This window comes from Malaya genurostris, chromosome 3, assembly GCF_030247185.1.
Source record: "Malaya genurostris strain Urasoe2022 chromosome 3, Malgen_1.1, whole genome shotgun sequence".
Lineage (NCBI taxonomy): Eukaryota > Metazoa > Arthropoda > Insecta > Diptera > Culicidae > Malaya > Malaya genurostris.
Window position 1 is genome coordinate 68,602,384 of NC_080572.1, and position 15,095 is coordinate 68,617,478.

Sequence of the window (15,095 nt, forward strand, 5' to 3'; positions counted from 1 at the left end):
GAAACGACGGCTATGTCTGCCAGCCATTTTGCCGGCATTCTGCCAGAATTCCGCAAGAGTCAGGCTCCAATGCAACAATCGTTTTCGGCAGAACATTTCACGGTTCTGTTTCTGCCAGATTCTTGACATACTAGACTGGCAGAACCGTTTTGAATCGGTTCTAAATTTTAAGCACCTTGATATTATTTTTTCAATAAAAAGTACATATGAAGGGCAATAAGTTATTTTCCTTTATATATATTTATTTTGGAAAATGTAAATGTTTGTTTTTATTTTGCATGTACTTGCGGGATTGATGAATATCATATGTAGTCGAACAAAACAAAAGAAGGAAGAGCGAAATAAACAAGACACGTACGGCGAGAGAATTGCACGGGCGAAAGCCCGGGCAATTTTGACAGCAATCGGAATGCAGTCAAACTTCTGTCGGTTACCAGAATTCCTCACAAGCGGGGCTGTTATTATCAGCAGGGCAGCTTGGAGTGAAATCAATCTTTAGTTCAGCAACGCTATCGCACGACATCACATTGAACACTTAAATAAAAAATTCACGTTCTATTCACTTGAAAAATCACGTAAACTGGTTTCAAATGTTAAATTGAATATTTTACGTGACGAAAATGAATGTTATACAAACATCCTCTGAAATTAATAGAGTCATCACATATGGTTTACGTGAATTGACCAAACGTCAAACAATCTACGTGAATTTCCAGTGTGAAAAACTCGATTTTGAAAATGGCGAACTGTGGCCCTCAAAGTGTGAGTAGTGTAAATATTTGCTAAAAATGTTATTTAATTACAATTTTTTACTACATCGATTGGTTCATTCCAGTATGAAAGTTTCCATGTGTTCGACTGGACCGAGTGCCTGCGTGAGTCCGGAAGTGTGCCCGCTCCTGCCGAATGCTTCAAACAGGCCGTTGGTCCACCGAAAAACGAGTTCAAAATCGGTATGAAGCTAGAGACCCATGTAATGGGACCTCAACCTGCATCGGTAGTGTTGTGGGAGTTCTCGGATCTCGACTTCGGCTTCGATTGGATGGCAGTGACAACATAACGATTTCTGGAGGCTTGTCGATTCGAGATCCCACGACGTTATTAGTTGCGTTTTATTTTCACTTTGCTTTTTATTTTTATTTAAAATTCTATGCTGATTTTCTGAAATAAATGTTTTATTTTTCATGGCATTTTTCATTTTTTAGATTTATATAAAAATCTTAAATCTCCCTTTTGACTTCAACCAATATATAAAATAGTGATTATTTGGTATCTAAATTTGATATGAACTGATAGATAAATGTGATATGAGCAGTACATACCTGCTTTATGAACCATGTCGCTTTTGAGGAAGCGTGAGCCTTGTTGCTTTATTGAAGTGGCTGTCCATGCACGAGAATAGAAGAGAGCGAACAATATTCACCCCTACTACTGTTTCTCCTTCTCTCGGTAAGAGAGAAGCTCTAGCCCCATAATTCACTGCAAGCAAATTAGCTTCACGGTGCAAGATAGTGATGAAGATTGAATATTCAGTTTTCGCTAGCAGACTGATGACTGGCTCTTACCTGTCGCATGTTTCTTCGAGGTCCGAACGCGATTCACATTTGTTTATACAGAATAGCACATACAGGTGTGCACTGCCACCGCTCGAGCGTTTATTAGAGTAAAGGTTTTGCTGTAATGGTAACATGTGTTTCTTACAGCTCTCGAAGCTCATAGCAATACACAATGAAAATTCAATGAAAAAATGTTCAACGCGGAATACTGATTAAAAGACTTATTTTTCATCCTACTGGTTGATTACCTATCATGCACTACTACGATTAAACCCAATTAAACACTATTCAGCAGGAATTTGATTTACACAAGTAACAAGAGTTCAGGAGCTAGTCTTCTAACTTGACACGAGTTGAATAAGTGATATGCAACAGTTTTCGTGGCTTAAAGTCATCATTAACAGCCGTTCGCGTCGAACAGCCAGTCATCAGCCTGTTAGCGAAAACTGAGTATATAATCTTCATCACTTACTAGCCCCGTGAAGATCGTTAGCTTGCAATGAAGTGTTTGTGAGAAGAACGACGTTCAGGACCACGAGAAAGCAAACTATATTCACGGCTATTGTGCTTCATGAAGACTCTAATACCAGCACACTATACCATCTGTGCATATGTGGAATATATTTGCTTCCACTAGCGTTTTGTTTGTGTGGTTCTTTTTGGCTGGAAAGGCGTCCTCTTTGTGAGCGGTGGAATTGTTCGCTCACAATGCAATGGAAACTATATATTCATTCACCGGTGAATGAATATTCCAAACCCTGGTGATAATCGAAGATGGTGTAAAGCGATACACCATTGTGGCCGTAATCAAATCACATTCGTGGCACATAATCGGGTACGACTACAGGGTACTACTGAGAAGTTTATTTGCAGAAAAAAGAACATAACGAACATATGACGATGATGAACACGAAGCAAAAATGATATGCAAGGATATACTGTACCGGTAAAAAATATATTGTATAAAAAACCATTCATATGCCGGAACAATACACTATATATATACAAAATTCATTTGTTCTTTTCTAAAGTAAAACTAATTCAACTGTTCGTCAATTCTTTATATATTCTCTACTTCTGTATTTGTTCCAAATCGTTGAACCCTCGACCGAAACTTGAAAGTGAATCAATTTCTACGTTTCGCCTTTGGCTCATTAGTGCAACAGCAGTTTATGTAAAACGGCTAATGACACCTAACGGTTCAACATATTGAATGTCTTCCAAATTTATAATTCGGTCTAGCACTGTTGAACCTGGTTTTGATGCGGGATAATTCTGTAATTCGGAAAAAAGAAAAATGTTCAATATGATCGAAAAGGTTACTTTCTGTTCGATTTCGGACCACCCTAAATAACTAAATTTTTACAGCAGTGCTTTTAATGCGATTTGCAGCAGCTTAAAACTATTTTTATTCAAATAAAATAATCGAAAACAATAATCTCATTAATTCACTTTTCTTCACTTTCATTTGTTTACTTACATTAATAGTTTTCCCTTTTTCCTCTTTCTTTTCAGGTTAGTTGCAGCGGTGCGCTTTTCAATTTCCTGTGATATCAAGTTTCAATAAGTTCAATAAACATTATGACATTTTTGAATAAATTCTTCTCACCTACTGTTAGATCGATAATTCACCTGTTTTCACGGTAGGTGCTAGATCTACTTCGACTAACAATCCTGGCTCTCAATATCACAAGTTGTCTAAAAAACACTATCGCTTGCTGGCTAAACTCTGTTTCAACTTCACTTATGCTGTTGTTTATTTTTCTTCCTTCTTGCTTACAACATACTCACTGACATCTATGCTTTGACCCAGGGTACATGGATGCGACGTTGTCTCGTTCTGCTGTGGTGAGTTTTGTCGTCGATGGGACGTAGGCACCAGTGCGTACATACCCCTCCCCGTAACTCTGGTGCAGGCTAATTAGCATCACCGGATTTACGATCCTGCACTTCGAGTACCGCAAGCTTTGTTACCGGCCTCCTAAACTTACCCTTTGTCGTCTCTACCATCGCCTGACGGATTCTGCCGTCCGCTCCTGGGTAGACTTCTGTTACGATGCCACGGACCCAGCTTTTTCGAACCGTGTCATCAGTAATGTATACCAGATCTCCAAGAGATAATGGCGGCGACTCATTGTGCCATTTCGTTCTTCGGTTGATTGACGGTAGATATTCGGACACCCACCGTATCCACAGCTTATCGGCCAGTCGTTGCGATCGCTTATACCGATCACGGAGTGCCTCGGCTTCACATGTAGGCGGAATGAAACATTCCGCGTTGATTGCACCGACACCGCGAATGAAATGATTCGGGGTCAATGCTTCTTCTAGTTCCGGCTCCAGAGAAACATAAGTTAAAGGCCGAGAGTTGATCAGGTCCTCGGCTTCTGCAATAGTCGTTAGGAGTACTTCATCGGTCAATGACCGACCATCGTCGAATACAGTTAGAGCTGCTTTTACGGAGCGAACAAGTCGCTCCCAAACCCCGCCCATGTGAGGTGCGCTGGGTGGGTTGAAATTCCAGCGTGTCCTGGAATCGGTAAACTCGTTTTCACAATCGGTCCCAATCTGCTGCATGATCTCTTTACTTGCTGCTTGGAAATTCGTACCGTTGTCCGAGTAGAACTCTAGCGGTTTCCTCTACGGCACACAAATCGTCGTATGGCCATGAGACATGCTTGAGTTGTTAGGCTGTGAGCTATCTCAAGATGTACCGCTCTTGTTGTCATACACGTGAACAAGCAGATGTATCGCTTCTCCGATCTCCGACCGACAGTTACTGTTATCGGCCCGCAAAAGTCTACGCCAGTATGACTGAATGCTGGACGATTCGGTGTAACACGCGACTCCGGAAGTGGGGCCATCCTGGGGATCGATGGTCGACATTTGTGTACTTTACACCATATACAAGCCCTTCCGATTCGCTTTAGCTCTGCGCGCAGTCCCTGGATGTGAAAACGTTGTCGTATTTCGTTAACGGCAGTCTCCATGTTCCCGTGGCATACTTTCTGGTGGTAAAACTCGAGTAGCTTGTCAGTAATCGGATGCTTCTTTGGTAAAATGATCGGAAATTTTAGTTCGAATGGCAGCAACGATCCTCGTGCTGCTCTACCCTCCATACGTATCACATCCTCGGCGTCCAAAAATGGGCTCAAACTGTAAATGCAACTGGACTTGTCCAATTGGTGGTACTGCTCGACCGGTACATGTCGGTTCTTCTTCATCGTCTTGACTTCATCCTCAAAACAATCTACTTGAGCCAACCGCCAGAGATACGCCTCTGCTTTCTGATGCTCTTCGCGCTTTAACGGTACTGTATTCGATTGTACACCTTTTTTCTCCACCTGCTCGAATGTCCCTCTAATAGGAACCGCTTCAATCGGTAATCCTTTTTTCTTCAGTCTACAGTTCGTGATAAATCTGTAAACACATGCTACTGTCCTGACCAGAACTTTCCACCTCGAAAAACGCCGCGGATCTAGCATCGGTTCAATCACTGCAATTTCGTGGTATAGAAAGCAGGCTCGCATTTCTTCGGCGACGTTTGGTTTCGATTCATCCTGCTTCGGCCAATGATCCTCCGACAGATAAAGAAACTCGGGACCACGGAACCAAGATCCATCGGAACGGAGGCTGTGCGTTTTCTCCCACTTTGTCAAGCTATCGGCGACGTTGCACTTCGTCGTAACCCATCTCCAATCCGCGAGCTTCGTTAGAGTGTGTATTTCACCGATCCTGAATGCCACAAATTGTTTATATCGGCGATGGTCGGAGTGTATCCACGACAAGACTGTTTTTGAGTCGGACCACATGAAACGTTGCCTTGCTTCTAGTGAAAGAACATCGGAGACAGAGTTGGCAAGTCTTGCACCCAGCACTGCTGCTTGGAGCTCCAAACGAGGAATTGACATGTGCTGCAATGGTGATACTATAAATAAAACTGAAGTACAGCATAAAGAAGGATAGTTTGAATTGAAAGATTTGTGCTAGTAAAAAGACAAAAATTACCGTGGAAAAGGTGCGAGAATTACTGAAGTTAGATAGAATTACTGTAAGAATTTAGATAGAATTACTGTGGGAAAGGTGCAAATATTTCATGCCCGTAGGAGGTGAGAATTATTTATCTAGAATTTGTTATACGGTTATTGAAATCATTGAAATTCGATGTCGTAGGAAACCAGACGGAACGCCGCTGCAACTAACCTGTAAAGAAAGAGAATAAAAGGTAAGAAAACTATTAATGTAAGTAAGCAAATCAATTATAACGAAAGTGAAATAATTTGTTTATTATTTTGTTTATTTACTTGCAATAAAATTAGTTTTAAGCTGTTGCGAAGTTTGAGAAAAAGCACTGCTTTAAAAATTTGTTTTCATTAGGGTGGTTCGAAATCGAACACTTTCAAACTACTTATAATGTAATAAAACTCTAAACTCTTCTAGAAACGATAGATCAAATCCTCATTTATTGGTACCCTTTCAAATACATGAGACAACACGTTGCGGAGACGCTCGCTGTTTGGAATATTTCGCACAAACTCAGCCAACTTGTGAAATTTATTCAAATTCCTTGGACCTCGCGTATTGTGAAAGCGTCTAACTTCGTTGTATTTTGTAATATGATTTCCGTCTAGCATTGCAAACATGAGCATCTGTTTGTAGTGTTGTTGAACGAGGGCCGGACGGCTAAACTCGTAAGTTGAAGGAGTTTCTAAATCAATATCAATAGACGATTAATAATACCCAAACACAAAGATCATTAGCTAATAGCCTCACGTGATCCCGAAGACCGATCGTGCTTACCTAATTTGTAATTTGCACTGATACTTATTATCCTGTCGCGTGGTCCAGGTGTAATTTTTGGTGTCCTGAAACAGTATGCCATAATTAAGCGCCAAAGTATCATTAAGACAAGGCTAAAAATTGTTTAAAACTGATTCAGTACATATTCTGCCTTGTTGAAGCGTCTCCCGTGAAGTAATCCAGGAGGATCCAGATTGTTCTCAGCATAATTTTTCATAAAAATATATTTCAATACAATGAACGCTAAAAATCAATTCACTAGTGGATATATCCTGTCCTGCAGAAGTTTAATCACAAGGGTTTCGTTTTGGTTTTATTCGACATTATGGTTTATTTATTTATTTTGGGACTCCTTGGTAACTGGTTCGTAGCAACTTAAACAGTGTTGCGCAAGAAGATAATTTTTATCATTTTCAAGGGGTCGCTATATTTGTGGTAACTGACGGTAAATCGCTCATGATCTCTTTTCACTCCGATTTTTCATCGGAGTGCCTGGTCGTGTCGTCGGTGTTAGTATGACTTGAATTAAAATATATTTTAAATGTTTAAAAACTTCTCCTAATTTAATCACTTCGTAACAAAATTAGCATCGTGAGTTTCTTTTGCATTAATTGTTTCGCACAATTAAAATTTCATGGGAGTTCCATGTGAAGTTGTAAGAAATAATCCACACATTGTTTTAATGGTACAGTAATATATAATATAATATAATATGATATAATACAGTTCAGTATAATATAGTATAATATAATACAACATAATATAATATCTTTTTCTACCGAAGCTCAGTTTAACCACCGTCAGGTTATCTCCTCTAGTAACAAAATATCTCTTACGATTCAATGAGAGAGCGGCCTTCAAGTAAGGTGCATGTAAACAATCGAATTGGTTCAAGATAATGGATGAAAGGTAAACCAGTCATGATTACTGAAACATCGGCCATTATTACCTTTCTCACTTCCACTTTCACATCACTCACATATCACTTCACTTGATTTTACCTATTACCAGTATCACGCATAGTGAAATCAAAGATAAATAATAAAGACATGTACGTGCTTAGAAATATTTTTTAAAAATGTGATTTGTTCCCGGTACCTTCTGAAATGACCGCACTCACCGCTTGGTGGAGCGCGAGATTAATTGCATTGCTATCATTTCAACCAAAGTGTGCCATAAAATGTTAATATATACAAATGAGCTACCGAATCGAAAGGGTTCTCACGGTTTGACATTTGCATTATGGATGTATGATGGGAACTCAGCAGTGCAACCAATTTATCACCATTGGTGCCAGTTTCACGGAGGACCGTAGATGTGCGCCAAAAAAAGATCGTGACTGTCATGTCTGAAAATTTTCACCGTGAAGTGATACCGATAATAAGGGTCATAATCACTTCACTTGGTTTTCACTGTGTTGTGATACCGGTAATAAGGGCCATCAATTACAAAATAAACATGAATTAATTGTTCCCTCTTTCAGTTTTCATTTTTAATATTTCGAAACACATATCAAAATTAGTGAGAAGGGACCCACTTGTACGCGGCGGGCAGATTTCCCCCCAGACGGTCTGCCAGAATTCCGGCAAAAGTCTGGCAACAATGCAACAACCGTTTCCGGCAGAGAATTTCGCCTAGCGGTTATTAACGGTTATGTTTATGTCGGATTCTTGCCATACAAGTTTGGCAGAATCGTTTTGAATCGGTTCTACATTTTCCGCGTCTTGTTTTCATTTTTTCAATAAAAAGTACATATGAAAGGCCATAAGTTATTGCCCTTCATGTTTACTAATAATGGAAAATGTTATTGCCAATAACACTGCTTTCTCACTACCAAACATACCCATATTTCAATCTCATTTACCCCGTCTCAAGTTTCGTTTTTTGTATGTACATGCGAGATTGACGAATATCAAGTGAAGTCGAATAAAATAAAAAGAAAAAAACAAGCACGTACAGCGAGATAATGACGCAATTTCGCCTGGACAATTTTTAAAGCAGCCGGAATGCAGCCAGCCTTCTGACGGTTGCCAGAATTCCTCGAAAGCGGCAATATGCTGACAGTCAACGGCCCTAATTTTCATTTTCATCTAATAATATTGGATTGAAATGAAAATGCTCAGGAACTGAAACATGCTGACATAAAATTGAAACAAATACAGCCCTCCAGGTGTCTTCCCACATTATGTAAATAACGGAATGCGCAATGAATTCTTACTCGACTGCATGGTTTTTCAGTGCTAGAATTTTCGCCTGAGTTGGCTGCTCGATGACAGTGACATTATAAATGTTATGGAATATTCGCTCATTTTATGAATGTGTTAGTGTAAAATTAAGGCGACTTAAGCCATTTCACTACACTCCAGCTAGATGGATGATGATGGTAGGCTGTTTTGTTAATTTCCAGCGAATTTCAACAGTTTATCCGAAAAACATAAAGATTTGAATTTGTATATTCAGTTATGTAATGTTTTCATTTAAAAATAAACTGAAAATCAGCACGATCCCACATTAACGAAATGACGGAATGAGCAATGAATTCTTTCTCGACTGCATGATTTTTTAGTACTCGATCGGTTCAGTGCTAGAATTTTCGCCTGAGTTGGCTGCTCGATCAACCTGATTGACAGTGACATTATAAATGTCATTGAATATTCGCTCATTTTATGAATGTGTTAGTGTAAAATTTAGGCGACTTAAGCCATTTCACTACACTCCAGCTAGAGGAATGGATGATGCTGACTAAGGTAGGCCGTTTTGTTAATTTTCAGCGAATTTCAACAGTTTATGTTGGGATTCTAAGAAGAACTGATTATTTCCTAGTTCTGTATATCCGAAAAACATGAAGATTTAAATTTATATATTCAGTTATATAATGTTTTCGTTTAAAAATAAACTGAAAATCAGCACGAAAACGTGCAAAATCGGGAAAGAAGAAGAAGAAGATGAATTGACAATTCAGTCCGCATCTTCTCACTCAATTTCGACAGATTTCCGAATCAACCGGTTGTAGGCGAAATTCATTCGGAATCGGTTGTTGCACTAGAGTTGGAATTGATTCGGAATTCCACATGGAATTCCGAATGAAAATTTTTCGCCGATTCGGAATAGATTCGGAACCCATATTCGGATCTGATAATGTGGGTTGTATTATCATTTTATAGCTATTGGTGAGTGTTCAAATTTTGGCGTGTACGTATTATTATTATTATCGTTGAAATGTTTCAAGTAATGATATCCTAACATGGCAGGGATGCCAGGTTTACAGATTTATCTGTGTTTCACAGATTTTCAACTTTCTGTACAGATTTTATAAATGGCACAGATTTTCATAGATTCTGCAAATGATCACAGATTCTGAAATTAATCACAGATTTTTGAAATCAATCACAGTTCAGCCCCAAAAGTACAGAGCGGTTGAGTTGAAAGATACAGAGCGGTGTTGGTAGTGAGACCTAAAGTTTTGGTAATGAGCAAAAAAAGGTCATTCCGAGCACCCTTTTTGCTCACCAAATTTACTCCTATTATGGTACGGGAAACGTGCACAGATTTTCACAGACAGGTTTTTGGCTTGATCACAGATTTTTGAAAAAATGATCTGACATCCCTGAACATGGGTAGTGCTTACGGTCAACAACATTTGATGACAGTGTAGAACTGTCAAGCTGACGACTAATCTTTTACACGCAAATAATTTTTTTTCAAAAATTGTGTTGTTAAATTTTTTATTCAAAAATCATTTTATACTTTATGATTTTGATTTGTTATCCTCAAGGATAATTGAATTCATATTGTTGATTGTCTCCCACATATTGCGTGTATTGGTCCCATTATTTTTGGCAAACGACGAGATTTGAGATTTGATTCTATAATATGTTGATGCAGCAACCATTTTTCCTGCGTGTATGAAGAATTTTGACTCTTACTGCTTACACTTCTTGCAGCTGCTACTGATATGTAAGTAAATAATAATATGTATTATTCTGTTATGGAGTAACAAAAACTGCGGAGAAGGCTGAAAGTTGTGTTTTTTTTAGATAAATTGAAAGAGTAAAAAAGTTGTATTGTTTTATAACAAAGCATAATTTAAAAAAAGTAATTATAACATAGTTTTTTATTGTTTGCTAGTCTACACTTCATCGATTTTTTCCTATAAATTTTTGATTTTACAGTTCCTTTAACAAAAATCTACGGCTTAGCTTAAGTGCCATATCAAATTCAATTCGCAAGTGTAATAATGTTGTGTAATTTCCTACTTTGTTCACTGTTCATTCACAATCAGTTGTACGCGTTCCAGAGGTTGCTCACGAACAATTAAAGAGAGTAGTGCACTTAGCTTAGCTCCGCTACGAGAAAATTTAGGAACGTTCTAATTTTCTATTCTCACATCTATTTCGCTTAAGCAAACATAATGTCCGTCACGTTCGAGCAGATAATTTTGGATGCTAAACGAGTTGCCAATCGTTTAAAGGATCGGGAAGCACTTGGGGATTCACTTCTTTTGGAGACTGAATCTGTAAACAAACAGATAGAATCTATGCGACAGTTTCAGGACGACATCGATATTCTAAACAAATTAGCTAGAGAACGATCAAATAATCAGTTGATTACTATTATTCACCAAGAGAATCCTCAGATTCGTGAGATACAGCAAGAGAATCGACTCCTCAAGGCTGCTTTGGAAGATCACCAACATGCTTTAGAGCATATCATGTCAAAATATCGAGAGCATACGCAAAGTAAGATCTTGAACACCAAAGTTAACTTTGTGGAAGCATTTAGCAAACATCAGCAGTTCTCTGAACGAAAAGATGAACTTATTCGTCAGCAAACTAATAAAATTCAGGAGATGGCTGCCGTCATGCAGCGGGCGTCTCAGATTGATGAAGAAAAGTTCAATCAGGAGCAGGAGTTTCTAAGTCAGCTTATGACAGAAAACAAGGTAATAGGATTAGAAATGTGTGGTTCAAAACAATGTTCAACCAATTGTCTACTTTTAGGGGTTGCGTGAGCTACTAGAGATTTCACAGAAATATAATTCCAACGGACAAAAAATTCTTGTCGACGAAAAATCTACTCAAACTGACAGCCACCTGCTGGATGGATTTATTTCCACTGGTGAGAGTTCCAGCGGTACGGGTGCTTTTTCCAACACCGGTACGATTAAGGCCAGTCCGTTAACCTCCAAGTCTGTAATGACCACATTGGCTCCATCCGTTGGTACATCTTCGTCCCCAGTGGCCAACACCAGCGGCACAAGCACATCAACTCTATCGTGACGCGACTCGGATGATAATCAAGTATCTGTTTTCTTTTGCTGCCAATCGGCTTTACTGTAAAAGTTTTTTCTCAATGTTGGCTGAGTCACAGTATTTTGTTTGTTTTGTGTTCGAATTCAAATAAGGGAAACTATATTATCATTTTTCCAAGTTATAATAATTACTTATGCTGGATCATCAGCCACAAAATTATATTAAAATATTATTATTTTTTTTCATAAATACACTTTACACTTAGAAATACTTTTGTTTTTACACATAGTAGCTTTGTTCATCTTATTACCCATGTCTCCACGCTATTATTTATGATACCATTGGCAAGGAATGTAGAGTTCAGTAATTGATGTCAATATCCTAAGATGTGGTTCAAAGAATTAGTATCAATACATGATTATTGATTATTTGAGCCAATACTTTGAACAGAGCACTCCTAAGATGATTTCGTTAGATGTGATGAATGGGGGTAAAGTTATGCAATTCGATTATATTTTGATATATATATATATATATATATATATATATATATATATATATATATATATATATATATATATATATATATATATATATATATATATATATATATATATATATATATATATATATATATATATATATATATATATATATATATATATATATATATATATATATATATATATATATATATATATATATATATATATATATATATATATATATATATATATATATATATATATATATATATATATATATATATATATATATATATATATATATGTATTATACTTAATTTAATTGGTAAGTATACATGCGTACTCCATCAATAGAAATAAAGAAACGCACATGTTTGGCGTGATCATTTATTTATAATGAAGAATGTATTAATGTCCTCTCACATCCCTAGATGGAGCCGTTTATGAATCTTCAAGATAAAGAAATTTTTTTTCATAAATCTGTTGCACAGTAGTTTTCTAATTTTATATATTTTATAAAACTCTTTTAATCATGATCTCTAAGAAAATGAGATGTTGAGGTTTAGCCTCTGTTTTCGGTACTTCCGGAACCGGATTCTGAGTTTTGAGCCTAATTTTGAAGAATTTTTCGATGTTTGCATCGTCACTCTAATAACTTTCAAAAACTCATTTCCCTGTGACTCCGAAAGCGGTAGTGAGATCCGGACAAAATTCAGGAATTCCTTATAAAACTTTTCATTTGAATCTAAGTTCGAGAAAATCGGTACAGTCGTGACTGAAGACCGGTAGAGCCGAAGTCAGTTCGTATGATCACCAACTTGCAGGACCTGTAAATTGAAATCATTTTGAGCCGAATTTATAGAATTATCCTTTTTTTGAATTTTCTCCTGTTCTAAACGACGGATCGAAACTTCAAACACTCATCTCCTTGTAATTCCGAAACCACCATAACACCACAGACTAACCACACAGACAGACAGACAGACCGAAAGACCATAACACCACAGACAAACAGTTAGGACACTCAAATTGGATTCTTTAATCATTTTAACGGTCATTTCGAATATTCTTTTGGTTGGGACAGTATTCGCATATGCCATGATGGCGCCACGTTACTCTATCAAAAATATTATCGAAATGACGTAATGACCAGAGATGCCAGATATTTTCATAGAATTCTTTGTATAAAAAATCTGTATTAATCTGAATTCACTAATAAAATGAAATTCTGAAATTACTAGAGGCCGTATATACTACTGCGCACTCTACAAATGTCACGGGAGAAGGATATTTGTTAGTAAAAATTTCAGTATTGGTATTATTCGCGCGCGACTCAGTATGTTCCGATTTCAAGATGCTAGGATGCATCACTAAAATCGCTAACTTCCCGAGTGAACGTTTCAACAATATCCTAAAAATATTAATTTATTGTTTGAAATATTAGTATCAAGTGTTTTTGGCTTTCTCATATAGAAAGGTTATGCAATCACTGTGAAAACCGACTTTTGAACCGAGGCCCGGAGGGCCGTGTGTCATATACCATTCGACTCAGTTCGTCGAGTACGAAAAATGTCTGTGTGTGTATGTGCGTATGTGTGTATGTAACGTTTTTTTGCACTAACTTTTCTCGGAGATGGCTGAACCGATTTCCACAAACTTAGATTCAAATGAAAGGTCTGGAGATCCCATACAAAATTCCTGAATATTATTTGGATCCGACTTCCGGTTCCGGAATTATGGGGTAAAATGTGTAAAAAATTGTGAAAATAAGTGCACTAACTTTTCTCAGAGATGGTTGAATAGATTTTCACAAACTTAGATCCAAATTAAAGGTCTGGAGGTCCCATAAAAAATTCCTGAATATTATTTGGATCCGACTTCCGGTTCGGGAGTTATGGGGTAAAATGAGCAAAAAAAAATAAAATATGTGCTCTAACTTTTCTCATAGATGGCGCGACCGATTTTCACAAACTTAGGTTCAAGTGAAAGGTCCTGTGGTCCCATGCGTAATTCCTGAATTTCATGCGGATCCGACTTCCGGATCCGGAAATATAGGGTAAAGTGGGTTAAAAAATAGTATACCATCATTGAAAATGGGGAAAACCTTTAAAAAAATTCCTAAATCGACCTCAAATCTTTTCCAATTGATAGTTTTTATCAGTAGACGGCCAAACAAACCGATTGCAGTTATTCTTTTAAGAATCGAAGAAAATTATTTTGAAGAATACCACAGATAGTATGATTGATATGAGAAAGGCATCATTACACCACTAGATGGATTAAAACAGGTTTTTTACTATGTATTCAATATACCTATATATGTTATCTCTGTTATTAACTTTGTAATATTAACGGATTTGCGCAATAGTTGATTTTTATCATTCAATTTATAATCTTGAAAGATAATCATAATAATAAACATGGAAGAAAACATTCCAAATAAAACTTTTCTCCAAAGCTAGACGGAAATTGATAGGTTGAATGAAGAGATAATTTAGTAAAATAGAGTAATCAGAAGTGAAACATTGAAAATATCTGATAACTGAAAGGTTGAAAAACTCCTGCAATTGTCGCCTTTTACGACATGGAAGCAGGAACCCAGTGGATCTTTTCTTGGTTCATTTTTTTCACCGGATTCCACACGGCATCTAGGCTGGTACTGTCCGGAGAGAGCTACACAGATAAAAATATTTTGTGAATTTATATTTATTTTCATGCACATATTTGGAGCAGGTAATTGAATGGAATGTTACATTACAAAACTAAACGATTTGTAAATATACAGCCTTGTTCGATGAAAAAGTAAATGCATTTCAATGTAATTTTACATCAATCATGGTTTTGAATCAGATTTTCGTTTCAACTGATGTCTGTTTAATAGTACGATTGGTTTACATGTCGTGTAAGTTTCTTCTTTTCTTTCTGTGTAATAGGTACTATCAATCTCCTAGTGGACTCCAGCTCCTAGATAGACTTTTATATCGTCACTGGAATCAAATACT

At 37.2% G+C, this 15,095-nt stretch overlaps 2 protein-coding genes across 3 annotated transcripts; one reads left to right on the top strand and one right to left on the bottom strand.

Moving 5' to 3' along the window:
- Positions 1-3,559: 3,559 nt before the first annotated feature.
- On the bottom strand, positions 3,560-5,467 carry LOC131433824 (uncharacterized). Its single transcript, XM_058600430.1, has 3 exons — positions 4,271-5,467; positions 3,660-4,196; positions 3,560-3,604 (listed from the first exon to the last, which is right to left on the bottom strand). Exons 1-3 carry the CDS (start codon positions 5,465-5,467, stop codon positions 3,560-3,562), a joined length of 1,779 nt encoding a protein of 592 aa, XP_058456413.1.
- Positions 5,468-10,074: 4,607 nt separating this feature from the next.
- LOC131438220 (FGFR1 oncogene partner 2 homolog) lies at positions 10,075-12,115 on the top strand. Of its 2 annotated transcripts, none has more exons than XM_058608090.1 (3): positions 10,075-10,313; positions 10,760-11,298; positions 11,357-12,115. In XM_058608090.1, the coding sequence occupies exons 1-3, from the start codon at positions 10,262-10,264 to the stop codon at positions 11,633-11,635; spliced, it is 870 nt and encodes a 289-aa protein (XP_058464073.1). In that variant the 5' UTR covers positions 10,075-10,261; the 3' UTR covers positions 11,636-12,115. The 2 variants fall into 2 exon arrangements, with proteins under 2 accessions (XP_058464073.1, XP_058464074.1); XM_058608091.1 differs by lacking the exon at positions 10,075-10,313 and adding an exon at positions 10,321-10,451.
- The last annotated feature ends 2,980 nt before the right edge of the window (positions 12,116-15,095 follow it).